Genomic DNA, 19,792 nt, shown 5'->3' with positions numbered 1-19,792 from the left:
AATGAACAAAGAAAAAGCCCCGATTTGTTACATTTTCCAGTTTTTGTGGTACAGATGCTCTCACCATGACCAATTTCAAGCTAAAAGTGTGATGTCACAGAATGTGATGCTATCGCTGATGTGGAAAGGGATACATACTCTAGACTGCCTGATTTGGTACAAGCCAACTCCAGCATACCACGGGTAGCCTGTGTGTCTGTTTATAACATGCCCTGAAAAAAAAAAAACAACTTCCTGAGCATTTGTTTTTAAGTTTCCTTTTTGTTTTCCTGCCTTATTGGTAAGGGTAAGACAGTTATACAGTGTTTACCTGCCTGAGTTCATGAAGTTTGTATCCTGGGGGAATGGTGAAAACTTAGTTGTGGCTGAGAGTGTAGAGAGCGGTAATGTGAAGTAATCCATTGGGTTTTAACTTCCTTAGTCTTGAATATCCCAGCTCTTTGTTACTAACTCAGACTAATAGCTTTTCTCCTCTCCTGGTAGTTAGGTCTGGAGGTTTGAAAAAAAAGAAAAGAAAACAGAGAAAGAGGCACACTGTTTCCAACAAGTAGAAACAAAGCTGGTTTCAGCCTTGGTCCGTACTCCTTGTACTCCTCAACATGCCCCGATTGTTTTCTTCTTCCTTTCTAACTTTCAGTTCAGTTCAGTCGCTCAGTCGTGTCCGACTCTTTGCGACCCCATGAATCGCAGCACACCAGGCCTCCCTGTTCATCACCAACTCCCGGAGTTCACTCAGACTCACGTCCATCGAGTCAGTGATGCCCTCCAGCCATCTCATCCTCGGTCATCCTGTTCTCCTCCTGCCCCCAATCCCTCCCAGCATCAGAGTCTTTTCCAATGAGTCAACTCTTCACATGAGGTGGCCAAAGTACTGGAGTTTCAGCTTTAGCATCATTCCTTCCAAAGAACACCCAGGGCTGATCTCCTTCAGAATGGACTGGTTGGATCTCCTTGCAGTCCAAGGGACTCTCAACAGTCTTCTCCAACACCACAGTTCAAAAGCATCAATTCTTCAGTGCTCAGCCTTCTTCACAGTCCAACTCTCACATCCATACATGACCATAGGAAAAACCATAGCCTTGAGTAGACGGACCTTAGTCGGCAAAGTAATGTCTCTGCTTTTGAATATGCTATCTAGGTTGGCCATAACTTTTCTTTCAAGGAGTAAGCGTCTTTTAATTTCATGGCTGCAATCACCATCTGCAGTGATTTTGGAGCCCCCCAAAATAAAGTCTGACACTGTTTCCACTGTTTCCCCATCTATTTCCCATGAAGTGATGAGACTGGATGCCATGATCTTTGTTTTCTGAATGTTGAGCTTTAAGCCAACTTTTTCACCAATTCAGTTCAATTCTGACCCTAACTCCTGGAGTCAGTGCAGACCTTACAGTTTACGGGCTCAGTCCCATGCCTGTCCCTGCTTAATGTACCTGCCACAAGTCCTGAAAGTGAAGTCAGTCAGTTGTGTCCGACTCTTTGCGATCCCATGGACTGTAGCCTACCACACTCCTCCGTCCATGATATTTTCCAGGCAGGAGTACTGGAGTGGGTTGCCATCCCCTTCTCCAGAGGATCTTCTTGACCCAGGGATCGAACCTGGGTCTCCCGCATTGTAAGCAGATGCTTTACCATTTGAGCCACCATGGAAGTCTGGAGCCACCTATACTTCTGACTGACCATTTTTAAAACTAGAAGTTCCCCATGTCCCCTGCTCAAGGTGATTATTTGCTAGAGTGATCAGAACTCGGGAAAATACTAATGTTTACTCTTTTAGTGTAGAGGATATAACCCAAGACCAAACAAATGGAAAAGATGCCAGGGGCAAGATTTCAGGGAGAGGGTATGGAGCTTCCATGTCCTCTAAAGGCATATCACCCTTACAGCACTTTAATATTCACCAACGCAGAAGCCCTCCAGATCTCATTGTTCAAGAGTTTTTATCACCTATCTTTGGCTGTCCTCTCTTCCCAGAAACTCAGAGGATGGGACTGGAAGTTTCCATACTCTAATTACATGGTGTCTGGTCTTTCTCGTGACTAGCGCCCATCCTAAAGCTCTCTAGGGGCCCCAACTTAGGTCATTTCATTACTGTAAACTCAGGCATGGTCACAAGGGGCTAACTAAAGAAAACAAAAGACATTCCCATCACTCAGGAAATTCCTAGAACTTTAGGAGCTCTGTTCTAGAAACTGGAGACAAAAGACCAAATATATTTTTAAAATTATATGACAGTTCTTATTATGCTTTAATATTAAGAAGCTTTTCGATTGTGGTTTTCATGCTATAATCTAATTGTTATATATTAGAAAAAAATTAATGAAAGAATAGAAAGTAAGTTTCCATTTTTAGCAAAGTTTTAAATTTATTGCTTTTTTTTCCCCTCTCATAGGTCACTGATGAATTATTGGAAAAAATTGCATCAAGAAGTCAAAATATAATTGAAATCAACATTTCTGATTGTCGCAGTATGTCTGATACTGGCGTATGTGTTCTAGCATTTAAATGTCCTGGACTTCTTAGGTATACAGCTTACAGGTGTAAACAGCTTTCTGACACCTCTATTATTGCAGTTGCCTCTCACTGTCCTTTACTTCAGAAAGTTCATGTAGGCAACCAGGACAAACTGACTGATGAAGGACTCAAACAGGTAAATTTTAGAATCTATAAGATGGTTTTGCATGTATTAATGTGTTTTTTTGCAGTGTCACTTTGAAAGATTTTTATGTTAAAAGTAGTACTCAGAGAATAAGTCATTTTTTTATGTATCCATGAATATTTGGGTTCATGAACTAGAGTGCTGTGGCTGTAATGGACAAATTAACTTCTTTGGGTGTTTTAATGAGTGCTTGAACTTTTTTGACCAGCCATTTTATTTCTGTATTCTTTTGTTACTTAAATTTTGTACTAAATTTTGCTTTATGTAGGAGCTTCCCTGATAGCTCAGTTGTTAAAGAATCTACCTGCAATGCAGGAGACCGTGGTTCAGTTCCTGGGTCGGGAATATCCTCTGGAGAAGGGATAGCCTGTCCGCTCCAGTATTCTTGAGCTTCCCTTGTGGCTCAGCTGGTAAAGAATCCGCCTGCAATGTGGGAGACCTGGGTTTGATCCCTGGGTTGAGAAGATCCCCAGGAGAAGGGAACAGCTACCTGCTCCAGTATTCAGGCCTGTAGAATTCCATGGACTGTATAGTCCATGGGGTCACCAAGAGTCGGACACGACTGAGCAACTTTCACTTGCTTTATGTAACAACAGTATGCAGTTTGGGTTAGCATGAGCTTTTAAAAATTAACTTTTAATTCCTCTTTTATGTTACTAGGTGAAATGCTTACATATTTTAAAATATTTTAAATGCAACTCCACCTTAAGGAGTATAAAATGAAGAAAAAGATGGTAACTGCCTATATTAGGCACAGTAGTTGGGTTTAAATACAGTATTGTGTATTTTCTAGTTGATTCACTTTCTTTGGAAATGGTGTTTAAAGTTTCTTGTCTCAGAGTGAATATTGAATGGATTCTATGTGCCAGTCCCTGAATTTGTGAATGTTTTGAGTATTTAGTAATATTACCACTAATGTACTGGTCACTTTTTGTGTTTTTATATTTAGCCCTTGAAGTAACTTTGTGGGAGTTGTTGATATTGAACTTTTTGTTTAATTTTCATTTTGTAAAGGAAGAGATTAAGTCTTAGAGAGATAAAGAAACTTGGCTAATGTTCGGCAGACAGTGGACCTGGGACTGAAAGCCTGGGTTCCCTGAAGCCCTGCCGCCTTATTATCTTTCTGGTTTTCCATGCCAATCGACTGTACTCTCCTAGACCTCAAATAAGGGAGCCTCTCCATGAGGGCAGAAGCTATGCACATTTACCACTCTACACACAGTGCCCTTGGCAAGCATTTGTTGAAAAAAAGAATCAATTATTAATAATTCCGTTTAAGAACTTTGTCAGAACAGTTTTTTAAATTCAGAATTGAGATGTAGTCCCAGTACTTCCTAGTAAAAGCAGAATATCAGTGAAGTCCTAGATTTAAGTCTCATCTCAGATAAAACCAGAAATAACATGTATATCCCTAAATTTAGACATTATATATGGATTAACTGAAAACTCAGTACTAGAAGAAATTTGGAAAGTCTGTCCTAAATAGTACTGGGTTTGTCAATCCAATTTACACATTACGAATGCTTCAGTTCCCTGGTGGCTCAGACGGTAAAGCGTCTGCCTACAAGGCCAGAGACCCGGGTTCGAACCCTGGGTCGGGAAGATCTCCTGGAGGAGGAAATGGGAACCTACTCTAGTATTCTTGTCTGGAGAATCCCATGGACAGAGGAGCCTGGCGGGCTACAGTCCACAGGGTCGCAAAGAGTCGGACACGACTGAGCGAATTCATTCATTCATTCATTCATTTTGTCTGCAAAGACTAATTGTGCAATAACAGGTTCTGCTATCTACAGGATTACTCACTAGCAAAGCATTTTACACAGTTAAGTCTATTGAAATAATCTTTAGGGTAAACTATAAATTTTGTAGACATGATGTGATTTTTTTGTGATTAGAAATTTCTCAGCAAATTATACTTTGCAGTGAAACATTTTAAAAAGTCTATGTATATTAAGAAATGGATTAAATTTGTTATATATTTAAATCTGATGTAACACAAATAGGTGCCAGCTGAGCAGAGTGCCATGGTGCATACCTTACAGTAGAGTAAAGTCATATTTATGGTTGAAATAGAGGGAAGCTAAAGAGTTCTTTAAGGAGCAAGATTTAATATGCTACTTAAGTGGTATGAATTTATCTAATGTTTACAGCTTTGAGACTAATTATGTAAATCTTTCCTAGAATGTGATGTGTTTTGAAACCTGAAAATTTATGACAGATTAGAAGTTTGCTTCAGATTTTTATGGTTTCTGAATTATGAATTAGTTATATATGAAGAAATAACCTGATAAAAGTAATAAAATAGTTTAAATCTTTTTCACCTAATTAAAAAAAATTTATATATTTTCCTTTTTTTAAAAATCAATATTTTCAATTTTCAATATTTTCAGTATTTCAATTTTCAGTATTTTTAAAAATTATTTTTAGTATGCAGATAATTGCTTTACAGGGCTGCGTTAGTTTCTGCCGTACATCAGTGTGAATCAGCCATGGGTATACATATGTGTTCCCCCTGTCTTGAGCCTCCCTCCCGCTTCCCAACCCATCCCACCCCTCTGGGCTGTCACAGAGTGCTGGCTGAGCTCCCTGCGTTATACAGCACCTTTCTATTAGCTGCCTGTTTACACGTGATAAATGTATGCATTTCAGTACTGCTCTCTCAGTTCTCTCAGCCTCTCCTGCTCATTCCCCACCCCCCGCCGCTGTGTATATGAATCTGTTCTCTGAGTTTCTGTTCATCCCAAGTAATTTTTCAAAGTAATTGCATCTGAACCTCACTGTAGTTCAGTGAGAAATCCTTTCCTGTGCTTAAGACTGTGCTATGGTGGGGGGTGTATGTCCCCTTTTAGCCTCTTTGTTCTGATGAAATAGTGTTGTGGAGTAGTATGGTAGAGAATGGCTTTCATGTATACATAAAATACAAGTAAAAGTTTCACGAAGCAATTTTCTGTTCTGTACTGTTATGTTGAATAAATATTGATCTTGATTCCCTCAGTAAATTAATTTCTCATTGGTATTTGATAAGCTCTGCTGTGGAGTGTATTACAGTTTTAGTGAATTAACAACTTAAAAATGTATAATAAAGTTTCAAAGGCCTAGGACGGAACTTTCATAATTGATGAATTTTCCTGGTATTTTCTTTTCTACTCATAAACGTAGCAATTAAACTGTTTATTCTACAGATCAAGTTAAAAAGTTTTAGGAATATTTTCCTGTTAGTAAAAACTAACAAATGTTTTAGAATGGTATACATGTATTTTATTGATAATATCTTAAAAAATATATTTTCATCATAACTACTATAATTTTAGTTGACTTTAGCAAATACCATATGAATGTGTTTCTTAAAAAAATTATTTTTAATTAGAGGATAATTGCTTTACAATATTATGTTAGTTTCTGCCATACATCAACATGTACATATGTCCCCTCAGTCTTGAACCTGCCTCCCACCCTGTCCCACGCCTCTGGGCTGTCTGTGAAACACCGAGTTTGAGCTCCTTACATGATACATCAGCCTCCGCCGGCTGGCTGTCTCACACACGGTAGGGTATGTGTTCCCGTCTTCTCTCTGAAGTCCTCACACCTGCCCCTTCCCCTGCTGTGTCCACAAGTCTGTTCTCCGTGTCTGCCTCCATCGCTGCCCTGGGACTAGGGTCATCAGTACCATCTCTCTAGATTCCATATATATGTGTTAATCTGTGACATCTGTTTTTCTCTTTCTGACTTGCTTCACTCTGTATAATTGGCTCTGGGTTCATCCACCTCATTCGAACTGACTCCAGCCTGGCGGCTGAGCACTATTCCAGGTGTGTCTGTGCCTCCGCCTGTTCTGCATTCATCTGCTGGTGGGCGTCTGGGTTGCTCCCATGTCCTGGCTGTTGTAAACAGCGCTGCAGTGAACACTGGGGTACATGTGTCTCTCTCGGTTATGGTTTCCTCAGGGTATGTGCCCAGTAGTGGGACTATTGGGTCATATGGTAGTTTTATTCCTAGTGTTTTAAGGAATCTCCGTACTCTTCTCCATCAGTTTGCATTCCCACCAACAATGCAAGAGCACACACCCTCTTTAGTATTTATGTTTGTAGATTTTCTGATGATGGCCATTCTGACCTGTGTGAGGTGATACCTCATTGTAGTTTTGATTCGCAGTTCTCTAATATTGAGTGATGTTGAGCATCTTTTCATGTGTTTATTAGCTATCTGTATGTCTTTGAATAACGTCTGTTTAGGTTTTTTGCCCACTTTTTGATTGGGTTGTTTGTTTTTTCCAGTGCTGCCTGAGCTGCTTGTAAATTTTGGAGATTAACCCTTTGTCAGTTGTTTAATTTGCTGTTATTTTCTCCCATCCTGAGGGTTATTTTTTTTAACTTGTTTATAGTTTCCTTTGCTTTGTAAAAGCTTTTAAGTTTAATTAGATCCTACTTGTTTATTTTTGTTTTTATTTCTATAAATAGGAGGTGGGTCATAGAGGATCTTGCTGTGGTTTATGTCAAGCAGTATACTGCCTATGTTTTCCTCTAAGAGCTTATAGTTTCTGAACTTATATTTAAGCCTTTAATCCATTTTGAGTTTATTTTTGTGTATAGTGTTAGGAGTTGTTCTCGTTTCATTTTTTTATATGCTGTGTCCAGTTTTCCCAGCCCTACTTATTGAAGAGGGTGTCTTTTCTCCTTTGTATATTCTTGCATCATATATTCTTACTGTATTCTCCATTGTATATTCCTCCTTTGTCAAAGGTAAGGTGCCCGTGGGGGTGTAGCTTATCTCTGGGCTTTCTGTCTTGTCCCATTGCTCTTCGTGTCTGTTTTTGTGACAGTGCTGCACTGTCTAGATGACTGTATCTTTGAGGTATAGCTGAAGTCGTGCTGTGTGGTCAGTCGTGTCCAGCTCTGTGTGACCCCATGGACTGTTGCCTGCCATGCCCCTCTGTCCATGGAGTTTTCTAGGCAGGAGTGCTGGAGTGGATTGCCATTTCCTTTTCTAGGAGATCTTCCGGACCCAGAGATCAAACCTACGTCTTTTGCGTCTCCTGCATTGGCAGGCAGGTTCTTTACCACTGAGCCATGTGGGAAGCCAGGAAGATTAATTCCTCCAGCTCCTGTTTTCTTTCTCAAGATTGTTTTGGCTATTAGGGGTCTTTTGTGTTCTATACAAATTGTGAAATTATTTTTTTTCTGGTTCTGTGAAAAAATACCATTGGTAGTTTGATAGGGATTGCCTTGAATCTGTAGATTGCTTTGGGCACTATAGTCATTTTCACAATATTGGTTCTTCCGATCCAAGTAACTGTGTATCTCTCCATCTGTTTGAATGTATTTTTTGACTTAAGTTTATAAAAGCAGTGATGTAAATCATTTTAGTTTGGAGTTGTAATGGGTCTAAAATTTAATATATTAAGTATTGGATTCACCTAACAATATTTCTTAAACTTTTGGTGAAATACCTGATAAGCTTTTTTTTGCCGTATTCTCTGTTCTTTGTGAATTACCACCTTGAAATCCTGATATTCTTATTTCTATTAAAATTATCATTGCCATATTTCTATTATTTATATGTATCTTGTAAAACTAAAATCACATATTTAGGGGGGAAAAGAGCTATTTAATTAAGAATAGTAGGCCGTGTATGTTTTTCTAGTATTTTACTCCCATGTAGCACGTCACAGCAAACAGGAGACAGCAGAGTAGTGAAAGTATTCAAAGAAATCTAAGAAATTGTATCCATTAAGTTAATATTTTATGTGACTGCTCGTATTTGATTACAACAGTTTAACCCCTCAATCCAGTTAATGGATCTCTGTAGAAATTCTGGAAATAGTCACTGAAGGCATCTCCTAGATTAAAATGTACAAGATAATAGATGTTGTGTTGGTAAATTTGGGTCTTGCTCTATTACGGGTTTTTAGGCCTTTAAAAATGAATATGTAAAGTAAGATCAGCAGAATGATGGAGTGGACAGCTCCCAAACCCCATTCCTCCACAGAAATGTTTGAAAACAAACAGAAATCATCACAACCAACTTTGCCAGAATTCAGAAAAACAGTGTTTGACAGCAGAGTGAACGCTGGCAGGGAAAGGCAGTTTAAAGACAGCAACAGAGCTCTGCAACGCTTTGCTTGTCTGTGCCTCCTGCCTTCCCCAGCTTGGCAGCAGCACTGAAGAAGCAGCCTGAGCTTCCAGGGCATGTCCCTGGTTCCACAGGGAGCAGAGCAGACTTTATTCACAGTCCACTGTGTGTGTGTGTTCTGACCCGCTTGGGAGCTTCTTAAAGGACTCATGTATGATGCTCATGTTTGTTTCACCTAATTCAAAATACATTCAGGGTGGGTATTGTAAGCAAATACAAAAATCTGCAGTCGTTGGGACAGAAGATTATGGCTGAATCATGCACTGGATCACACAAGGCCTGAGAGGAAAAAGCCAAGGAGAGAATTTCTTTGGAAAATTAGGATAATCAGCTTTCTTTATGGTCCAGCTCTCACATCCATACATGACTTCTGGAAAAAACATAGCTTTGACTATATGGACCTTTGTTGGCAAAGTGATATCTCTGCTTTGTAATAAGCTGTCTAGGTCTGTCATAACTTTCCTTGCAAGGAGCAGGCATCTTTTAATTTCATGACTGCAGAACTTACTTTGATTATAATTGGATTAAGTTCTCTAATTAAAGGGCAAAGATTGGCAGAATAAAAAAAAAAATCAACCATGCATATAAAGTCCAAAAAACATCCCTTTTAGATATTGACACAATGAGGTTGAAAGTTAACAAAAATGGAAAGAATTATTCCACTCGAACTCTAGTAACCAAGGAAGCTGTAGTGCTCCTCAACTTATGGTGTTTTGCCTGAATAATTTTTTGACTTTGTGATGGTGTTCAATAGGTGCTGCACTTCAGATTTTGAACTTTCATCTTTTGCTGGGATACGACACTCAGGTTTCTGGGCGGCGCCAGTGGGCTGAGGCTCCCAGTCAGGCACACAGTCACGAGGGTAGACAGCTGTCACAGCGACAGCCACTCTGTACCCGTACTGCGGTTCTCTCTCTCACTTTTGGTGAAATTATACAAAGTGCTCAACACTTTGTTATAAAGTAGGCTTCATGTGAGGGGGTTTTGCCCAACTATAGGCTTTGTTATAAAGTAGGCTTCATGTGAGGGGGTTTTGCCCAACTATAGGCTGATATAAGTCTTCTGAGCCTGTTTATGGTAGGCTAGGCTCTCCTGTGGTGTTCAGTAGATTAGTGTATTAGTGCATTTTTGACTTAGGATATTTTCAACTTACAGGTTTATCAGGAATTAAGTCTATTGTAGATTGAGGATCTGTATTATTATGAAAAAAAAATTTTAAGTAAAAAGGTTACAGGAAGCAATGAAGGTCATTACAGATTGATAAAAATGTCAATTCATCAGAAAGATACATCAGTTATAAGCATATGACCCAAACAACACAGCTCCTAAATATATAAAGGGAAAATTCTCCTAAATATATAAAGGGAAAATTCTCCTAAATATATAAAGACTTTAAGGGAGGAAAAGACAGTTTCACATTAATAGTTGGAGATGTTAATACCCTGCTTTCAGTAATGGAGAGAACAACCAGAAAAAGATCAGCAGTAAACCAGAGGGCTTGCACAGTGCTGTGAACCAGTTACAGCATGTATCTGCTGACGGATGCAGACAGTGGACTGCACTTAGCAGCAAAAGAGCGTGCGTGAAATAGTCTCAAAGTTAGACTGTATCTCCAGTCACAAACAACTTTTAATAAATTCGGCAAGATTGAAGCCATACAAGAATCTTTTTTGACCATAGTGACATGAATTTAAGAATCAATAACAGAAAGAAAACTGAAAAATACACAAATGTCTGTAAGGTAAATAATATTCTCCTACACGACCAATGGGACAATGAAGAAATCACAAGGGAAATTGGAAAATATATTGAATGAAAATGAAAATACAATATACCAAAATTATGGCAACAAAAATAGTGTTCAGAGAGATTTATATTGTAAAAGTTTATGTTTACAAAAGAAAAATCTGAAATAAGTAACTTAACTGCACACCTGGAGAACTTAATTGGACACTTGGCATGGTTGCTCAGTTGCTGAGTTGTGTCCAGCCCTTTGCCACCCCATGGACTCCCACTGAGCTCCTCTGTCCAACCTGGGAAGGATACTGAAGTGCGTAATTTAATACCTGGAGGAACTTGCAAAAGAAGACCAAACTAAATCCAAAGCTAACAGAAGGAAAGAAATGATGATCAGAGCACAGAAAAATGAACTAGAAAGCAGAAAAGTTATAGAGAAAATCAATGAAACCAAAACCGGTATCTTTGAAAATACCAGCAAAAATGACAAACCTTTAACTAGATTGACTAAGTAAAAAAGAAGACTCAACTTACTAAATGGGAAATTTAAGAGCAGACATTACCACTAACTATAGAAATAAAAAGGATTATATAAGAAAATTATGAACAACTATATACAACAAAAACTGGATAGCCTAGATGAAATGGGTAAGCTCCTAGAAATGTACAAGCTACAACACTGATGCAGAGATAAGCAGAAAATCTGAATGCAGATTTGTAACAAGTAAGGAGATTGAATCAGAAGTAAAAATCCTTTCAACAAAGCGAAGTCTGGAATCAGATGACTTCCCTGTTAAATTTGGTCTAACAGGTAAGGAAGAAATAATACCAATCTGTCTCTCAAACTCTTTCAAAATATTTAAAATAAAGCAACACTTGGTAGTTTCTGTGAGGCCAGCATTACCCTGATTCTAAAGCCAGGCAAAGACACTGCAAGAAAAGACAACTATAGACTAATATGTTTAATGGCTATAGGTGCAGAAATCTTCAGCAAAATACAGCAAACAGCATGTTAAAAGGATTATATACTATGACCGAGCATAATTTATCCCATGAATGGGAGGATGACTCAACATACAAAAATCAGTCAATGTAATGCACTGCGTTACCAGAATGAAGGAAGAAGCACCCATATAATCATCAGAAAATGCATTTGGTGGTCAAACCCCTTTCCTTGATAAAACACACAATGAAATAGGAATAGAAAGGTACTTTCTCAACATGATAAAGGTGATATGTGACTGAAGTGCAGCTGATATACTCAATGGTGAATAGCTAAACAGTTTTCCCCTAAGATCAGGAACAGAAACAGTGTTGCATGTGCTGTGGAAGAATTTGGTGGTTCATCAAAAGATTAAATGTAGAACTATCATCAGTCACTCAGTCAGTCCAGTCGCTCAGTCGTGTCTGACTCTTTGCGACCCCATGAATCGCAGCACGCCAGGCCTCCCTGTCCATCACCAACTCCCGGAGTTCACTCCGACTCACGTCCATCAAGTCTGTGATGCCATCCAGCCATCTCATCCTCTGTTGCTCCCTTCTCTTGCCCTCAGTCTTTCCAGCATCAGGGTCTTTTCCAGTGCGTGGGCTCTTCGCTTCGGTGGCCAGCATATTGGAGCTTCAGCTTCAGCATCAGTCCTTCCAATGAATATTCAAGATCGATTTATCTTAGGATTCACAAGTTTGATATCCTGGTAGTCCAAGGGCCTCTCAAGAATCTTCTCCAGGACCACAGTTCCAAAGCATCAGTTCTTCGGTGCTCTGCCATGTATCAGCCACTGTTCATATATTCTGACTGTATATTCATAACATTTAATTTCTCTCTTGATTTACTGCCACTCTGTGAGATTGGTATTATTTCATTTTTATAGATGAGTAAGTTGTTACAGAGAGGCTATTAGTAATTTATCTGAGATAAAGTAGTAAGTGATAGGGCTGGCATTCATATCCAGAGGTGCCTTGAGTTCATACTCAACCCATTTAGCTCATTTCCTTCCCTCTGCACATGGCATCCTTGTATGCCTGCTTAATCGTGTCTGACTCTTTGTGACCTCACGGACTGTGGCCTGCCAGACTCCTCTCCCCATGAGTTTTCCAGGCAAGAATACTGGAATGGGTTGCCATCTCCTTCTCCAGGGGATCTCCCCAACCCAGGAATGGTACCTGTGTCTCCTGCATTGGCAGGTGGATTCTTTACCAACCAGTGCCACCTGGGAAGTCAAACACTCATTTTTTGTCCCTGTAATGATGATTGTTACTTACAGTGAGGGTGAGAAAATAGAGATCTCGAGAAGCATTCTTTATCAAAATGTTTTATAGTTAAGTAGTTTTAAGAGTGTTTTAAGCATTCTGTCTCTAAATTAGGATCACAGTTGACAATGGGAAGTAAATGTATTTTGGGTGCTTTTTATGTGACAGGCATTGTATTTTGTGCTTTCATATTTTGTTATCCACTTTAAGCTTCACAGTAGCCCTGAAGTATTTCAGGATGAAAAATTGAATCTTTTGAAAGTTAAATAACTTACCCATGTTCACATAGTTGGGAAGTTATGGAGCCAATATTCTCTTTCTGTTTTGCTTGATTTCTGAATCTTGTCATGTGAGACCATATATAGGATTTTAAGCTGGAATGTACAATTCAATGACTATAGAAAATATTTTCCCTCTGTAACTGGGAGTATTGAGGCTTCATATAATTCAAGAAGCCCTCTTCATGGGAATTTATAGTACTTATAAAAATTTTTCTTCTCATAAATCCTAGTGAATAGTGTTCTAATAGCTTCCTTCTTTACCCATTGATAGTAATTATAATGTATAAGATGTTTACTTAGTACTTTTATATGCTTTTCAGTGTGCCAATATGCATTTCTAATTGTGTTATTAAAAAAAGAACTCCACAACCCAGTGAGGTACAGGTATGCATTGTTAAAATTCAGTGTAAGTCTTCTCACCTAATGGGCCTGAGAATGGAAGTTGGTCAGTTAACTGAAATTCAGTTAAATGATAGAATCACAAAATCAATATGTATGATAAACATTTAGATTAAAAGTGCTATATAATTGTAGATTCATTTAGTGACTCTTTTGATATAGAGTCAAGGCCTTTTTCTTGAATTAGAGATAGAGTTTTACTTTATTTTACTTATATAGATTTACCCACGGCTCAGTGGTAAAGAATTTGCCTGCAATGCTGGGGACACAGGTTTGATTCCTGGGTCGGGAAGATCCCCTGGAGGAGGAAATGGCAGCCCACTCCAGTATTCTTGCCTGGAGAATCTCATGGATGGAGGAGGCTGGTGGGCTGCAGTCCATCGGGTTGCAAAGAGTCAGACGTGACTGAGTGTGTGATGGATGGATAGATTTTATTTGAAGTATAACAGTGATGTGGCACTGCTGACTTTCAGTTTTTATTAAGAATTGAAGTGGGACAGGAATATGGGTGCAGCTTCTTTGAGGTTGTGATTTTCCCAGTATTTTATAATTTTATAGTGTCTTACTGAAAACTAATTTATTGGCATGTTTTCATGGCTTGTTCTCATTGAATGTAGAACATTCAACCTACTTTTTATAGCATGAGCTTTCTTTTTCTTTCTCATTTAAGTCAGTTTATTTAATATCTATGGTAATTATGTTAAAATAATTATAATTAGAAAAAACAGGTTTGGAAAGAAACATCACTTCCTGTTGACTTATTATTTTTTTTAATCTCAAGTTTTACTGGCATTTGTTTTTTCAATGTGGTGGTGGTGGTTTTTTTACTGTGGTAGACTCTTCATAATATTTACTATTTTAACAAGTTTTTCATTTCAACAACTTTCAAGCGTGCAATTCAGTGGCATTACGTACGTTCACTACGTTGTGTAACCATCATGGACTCTATTCTGATTTCTAATTAGTATACTTTCAGGACCTTTTCTAGCTACCTCATGTAAGTGGACTCATACACTTCTAACTCTTCTGTGTCTGGCTTATAACTTGCATAATGTTTTCACTGTTTGTAAAGTCAAACAATATAAATCTAGGAAAAAGATTCAAATCTGAGTCCTTAAAGTGGGTCAGATGAGTGGCAGTTTGAAAAATTTGCTTTGCTTTCTTTGATATCTCATTGTTTGTGTTCCTCTACTACCAATGATGAAACTACTGAATCAAATTATGAAATTGTTATTTTTATGATTTCACAAACATGAATATTTAGTGTAGTTGGGCGAAGTTACTATGAGATATGGATTGGGTTTTTTTCACTGCTTTCTTTTGTCTGTGTGTAATAGTGACAGCGGTGAGATAGCAGTAATGGAAAGAAGGAACAAATTCCCTCTTCTGTTGAAAGTATGCCTCATGTTTTAAGAATATGTTTTCACTACTGGTTTTGACCCCTTCCTGTGACCTTGGAAACCTGATCTCACTTCATCCCAGTGCAGTCTGTGTTGTGGTTTCAGTTATCTCGATTCTTTGTCGAATTATACTCTTCCTAAGGTGTTTGTTTTATTAAAAAAGTGACCCAGTAACAGCAAATAGCTCATTAAAACATATTCTCTTTTGTAAATTCTTAAGGGTAGTGTGCAAAATTTTAGTTAAATTTTGAGATTCAGGGAAAATCATCTCCAGGTATTTTAGAGAAAATTTTGAAAAGTACCTTTGGAGTTCTAAGGGCTTCCCTGGTGCTCAGAAGGTAAAGAATCTGCCTGCAATTCAGGAGACCTGGGTTTGATCCCTGAGTTGAAAAGACTCCCCCCTGGAGAAAGTAATGGCTTCCCACTCCAGTATTCCTGTCTGGAGAATTCCGTGGACAGAGGAGCCTGGTGGCCTACATCCATGGGATCACAGAGTTGGACATGACTGAGTGACTAACACCCAAGGTTCTTGAGCAAAACTGTGAATAATCTTAAATGACTATTATAAAGAGGAAAAGAATCTTAAATGACTGTTATAAAGAGGAAAAGAATAAGTCAAGGATAATCCTGTTTATATTGATTTAGTCTGTTTATAGTTCTAACTGCTGCCATGTGCTAAAGTGAACTATGGATGAATAGGTGGCTTCATTTAAGTGCCAATACCCTCTGTATTAAATGCTTTGCTTCAGAGCTGACTGATGGGTGCCCTTGACACAGGAGAGTTGGAGGAGAGTTTCTGTGACTGCTCATTCGACTTGCACCTTTCCTAGGGAACCAGATACTGGACTTGAATTGATAGAGATTCATAGCCTCCTAAATGACATACTGGGGTTCTGTGTCTTTGGTACCTAAGAACATTTACTTGGTGAAGAATGAGAGTTCAGATTGTGCCTGGCATGTCAGATGCAAACAGCACTGAAGGGCAGGCTGGGTGTGAATGTGTGTGTGTATGTTTACTTCTGGGCTCCTTGTTCTGTCCGTTGATCTGTGCCTGCTTTTGTGCCAGTATCATACTGTTTTGATTACTGTAGCTTTGTAGTATAGTTTGAAATCAAGTGTGTGATGCTTCCAGCTTTTTTCTTTTTTCTAAGGATTGTTTTGATTATTTGAAGTCTTCTGTGGTTTCATATAAATTTTATGATTATTTGTTTTAGTTCTGTGAAAAATACCATTGGTATTGCACTGAATACGTAGACTACTTTGGATAGTATAGTCATTTTAACAATATTCTTCTAGTCCACGTGAATGGTTTATCTTTCCATTTATTTGTGTCATCTTCAGTTTCTTTCATCATTGTTTTATAGTTTTCAGAGTACAGATCTTTTACCTTCTTGATTAAATTTATTTCTGGAACTTTAGAACATTTATTTGGGGTAACAGTGACTAGTACAGATAGACACCAACATGGATGTGGTCTTTCCTGGTATGTTTAGTGAGGCTGTCTAAAACAGAACATCAGTTTCTTCAGTGAGACTAAATGATGGTGATTGTCCCTTGAAATGCTCTTCCCTAGTAAGTTATTAGGGTCCCGTGCTGCTAATATCAGCTGAGGCCATTATAGTGGTTCTTATGTATGTATGCTGCCCATGTGGCTGTTTGCTCTATGGAAAGTCACAGTCACTTGTTTATAGATAAGCCATCAGAGCTACTTGCTAAGGTCAAAACACCATGTAATTGGTTTAAACATCTCTTCCAGACTGCAGCAGTATTCAGTTCAGTTCAGTTGCTCAGTTGTGTCTGACTCTTTGCGACCCCCCCATCAACCGCAGCACACCAGGCCTCCCTGCCGGGGTCCAGCCCCAGTGGATCCAGGGTGATTCAAAGGTGGGGACAGAGTCGGCGTCCTGGAAAAAACTTATTTAATTACAGATATAGAGGGAGATTAGAAACAGATAGTGTAGTAGGAGAATTAGTGGAGAAAAGAGGCTGAATAACTGGTTTACATGGAATATCAATCACCACCTACGTAGTCCACAGGCGTCTTTCCATTCTCCCAAAGGAGAGGAGGCACTGAGGCCTCCCCGGTCCGATCTCAGAAACCCAGGCAGAATTAGCAGGCTTGGTGAGTACCCACATTTCAGATGGGAATTCAGCCAGGAAAATGGGGAGCAAGAAAGAAACGACACGGGGGAATCAGTCTTTCCAGAAACTGATCCGATTTCTTTATTTTTCAGGTTTGTTTTTGTTATACATAGGGATGAATACAGAGTCACGCAGGGGTCAGCAGACCTGACCCTTGTCACAATCAGGTGCTTCATATAAAATTATACAAAGGTCTTATGAGTTTCATCATCTTTTAGCCATGAGGTCTGCTGACATTTTATGGCCCTTTCTGATACTGGTCAGTTAACCAGAAAAGTTATTTTTCCAGGGGTGATTTTTTCTTAAATCAGGCGCCACCCTCCAAATAAAGCTGCATTCCTATAGGGTGAGGGTGTAGTGAGTTACAATCAAGAAAGGAATTTACTTAACCTAAGGTTTAACATGATTAATCTTAAAGGTTAATACTTATTTCTCCTATATGCTAGTTATATTCATTATAAGGACAGGAATATGGAGATTTAGCGGCAAGTATTGGCTCAACAAATGTAAACCCTTCACCAATGTTCCCCTTAAGATCTATTTTGTCTTAAGATAGTGATAAAGTTACATAGCATAGTGATTTATAGTGATTTATAACAAAGTACAGTGATCTATAACAAAAGAGAAGATTCATTAACTCAAAAAGTCTAGTATTGCTAACATCAAAAACTACTATATTTCCTTTTCTATATTCCAAATACATTGATTAATATATTCCCAGGTGCCTAAGGATATGGAGGCCTGATGGCAATCATTGACTCATCAATGAAAAAAGCCCTATGCTAATACTCCAAACTCTCTGTGCTGTTTATGGCTGAGAGGCTGTCACACAAGCTAGTCTGTCAGCAGAGAGGTTTGACCTGAGACATCCTTGTCACACCCAGGGCAGGGAATTAGCAGTAATTATTGGCAGGACAAATGAAAAAACCCTTCACCAGTATAATTCCTAATCAACCTACTAATGCTATACTAATAATCTTCTAACTTCTCAAAAGAGTCTGTATTTAGAAAGTTTTAAAACATCCCGTGCCTCTCACAGTTGGGAGGCTGTAAACAATCACATGCGGCCGGACGAGCCTGATCAGGCAGGCCAGAGAACCTCCAGAGTTTGTAAGTTGAAACACTCTCGTCACGCCCAGGAATTTTTATTAACTGGAGCTGCAAGTTAACGCCTCCTCTGAGAGAAATGGTTGTGGGGAAGAGCTCCCCGTAAAGTACTCTGGTTTTGAGGGTAGATGCTCGGGAACAGGGGGTTTCCTGAGGCTTGATCATGCCTTTGCGTATGCCAAGCTTCCTTCCTCATGGCCTTTGCCATGGGTGGAGTTCCTCACGCTGGCTCCCAACACCTCCCTGTCCATCACCAACTCCCGGAGTTTACCCACACTCATGTCCATCACATCGGTGATGCCATCCAGCCATTTCATCCTCTGTCGTGCCCTTCTCCTCCTGTCCCTAATCCCTCCCAGCATCAGGGTCTTTTTCCAATGAGTTAGTTCTTCGCATCAGGTGGCCAAAGTATTGGAGTTTCAGCTTCAGCATCAGTCCTTCCAATGAATATTCAGGACTGATTTCCTTTAGGATGGACTGGTTGGATCTCCTTGCAGTCCAAGGGACTCTCAAGAGTCTTTTCCAGCACCACAGTTCAAAAGCATCAATTTTTCGGTGCTCAGCTTTCTTCACAGTCCAACTCTCACATCCATACATGACTACTAGAAAAACCATAGCTTTGACTAGATGGACCTTTGCAGCAGTATAACTTACCTATTTTAACATGAGACTCTACCAAGCTGTCCACAGACATTGATGTCTAAGAGTCTTGTAGATACCTGTTACTCCTTTTATCCAGATTCTGTTCAGATTTCTGTTCTAATCCTGACTGGTGCACTAAGTGTTGAGGTCTCTTTATTGCTCAATATCTGAATAAATTGACAAATAAGACATTGGAATAGTGGCAGAGGGAAAACACCAGCTTTAATACACAGAAAGGCTAGATTGGGAATGTTGCTTACTAATAGAGTTGAATACATCTGTTAATGCAAACACTATAGTTTGGTCAGTGGGCGCAGTCATCATTCACTAGGCTGAATCAGCAGTGCCCTGCAAATGTAGAAGTAGGTTGCTCCTTGTGGGCAGTTTATTCTCAAGGAGCAAAAGAACAGAGATGAACTGAACATATTCAGCTTATTAATATAAGCTAATTAATAATCCTTGTAGAGACCAGGAGTTAGACCGGAGTTCACAGGAAGGACGCAATAGTAGAGAAGCGTTTCCTGTGTGTTTCTGTGTGTGTTTTCTTGATTTATTCATTTTAGAACATCTGTGCTGTTTCCTTGCTATGGAAAGATGAGGATTTAGCTCACTTATCCTTTTCTGTTTCCTATCCCTTCCTAGTATCAACATAGTTCTAATTTTGATCAAATAAGTATTCAGTATTTACATTTTATAATTGTGTAAATACCTTTTGTCCTCATTTACTTTACTAGTTTTTATATCTTAACAGTGATGGAGCCCACAGCTTGCCCCTTCCTGTTTTAGTATCTATATATAGATACTTAGTTAAATTTATTTTCTTAAAGCAGACAACAGTCTGGACTTCTTGAATGTATACTTTTGCATTATTGGTCATCTTCGTGTCTTACCTTCACTGTTATTCTTAATGTTCTCTTCTTCTCGCTGTTCTGTGAGATGTTCTGTTGCCTAGATGTCATGCCTTCTTTCTCAGGATGTAGGCTCATGTTTTATAGGGCACAGACTGTGATCTCTTCCTGTACGGGATGTACGAATATATGGGACTAAGG

The 19,792-nt window shown here is 39.0% G+C and overlaps 1 protein-coding gene across 1 annotated transcript in view; it reads left to right on the top strand.

Annotated features, from left to right (window-relative positions):
* Positions 1-19,792, top strand: part of FBXL17 (F-box and leucine rich repeat protein 17) — a 517,327-nt gene that overhangs the window by 17,702 nt on the left and 479,833 nt on the right. The window contains exon 3 of the mRNA XM_052642856.1: positions 2,390-2,647. Coding sequence (XP_052498816.1) covers positions 2,390-2,647 — 258 coding nt within the window. The remainder of the gene's footprint in view (positions 1-2,389; positions 2,648-19,792) is intronic.

The sequence above is a fragment of the Budorcas taxicolor genome, chromosome 7, assembly GCF_023091745.1.
Source record: "Budorcas taxicolor isolate Tak-1 chromosome 7, Takin1.1, whole genome shotgun sequence".
Lineage (NCBI taxonomy): Eukaryota > Metazoa > Chordata > Mammalia > Artiodactyla > Bovidae > Budorcas > Budorcas taxicolor.
The sequence above is the reverse complement of the archived record's forward strand: the minus strand, read 5'-3'. Positions and strand labels throughout refer to the sequence as shown.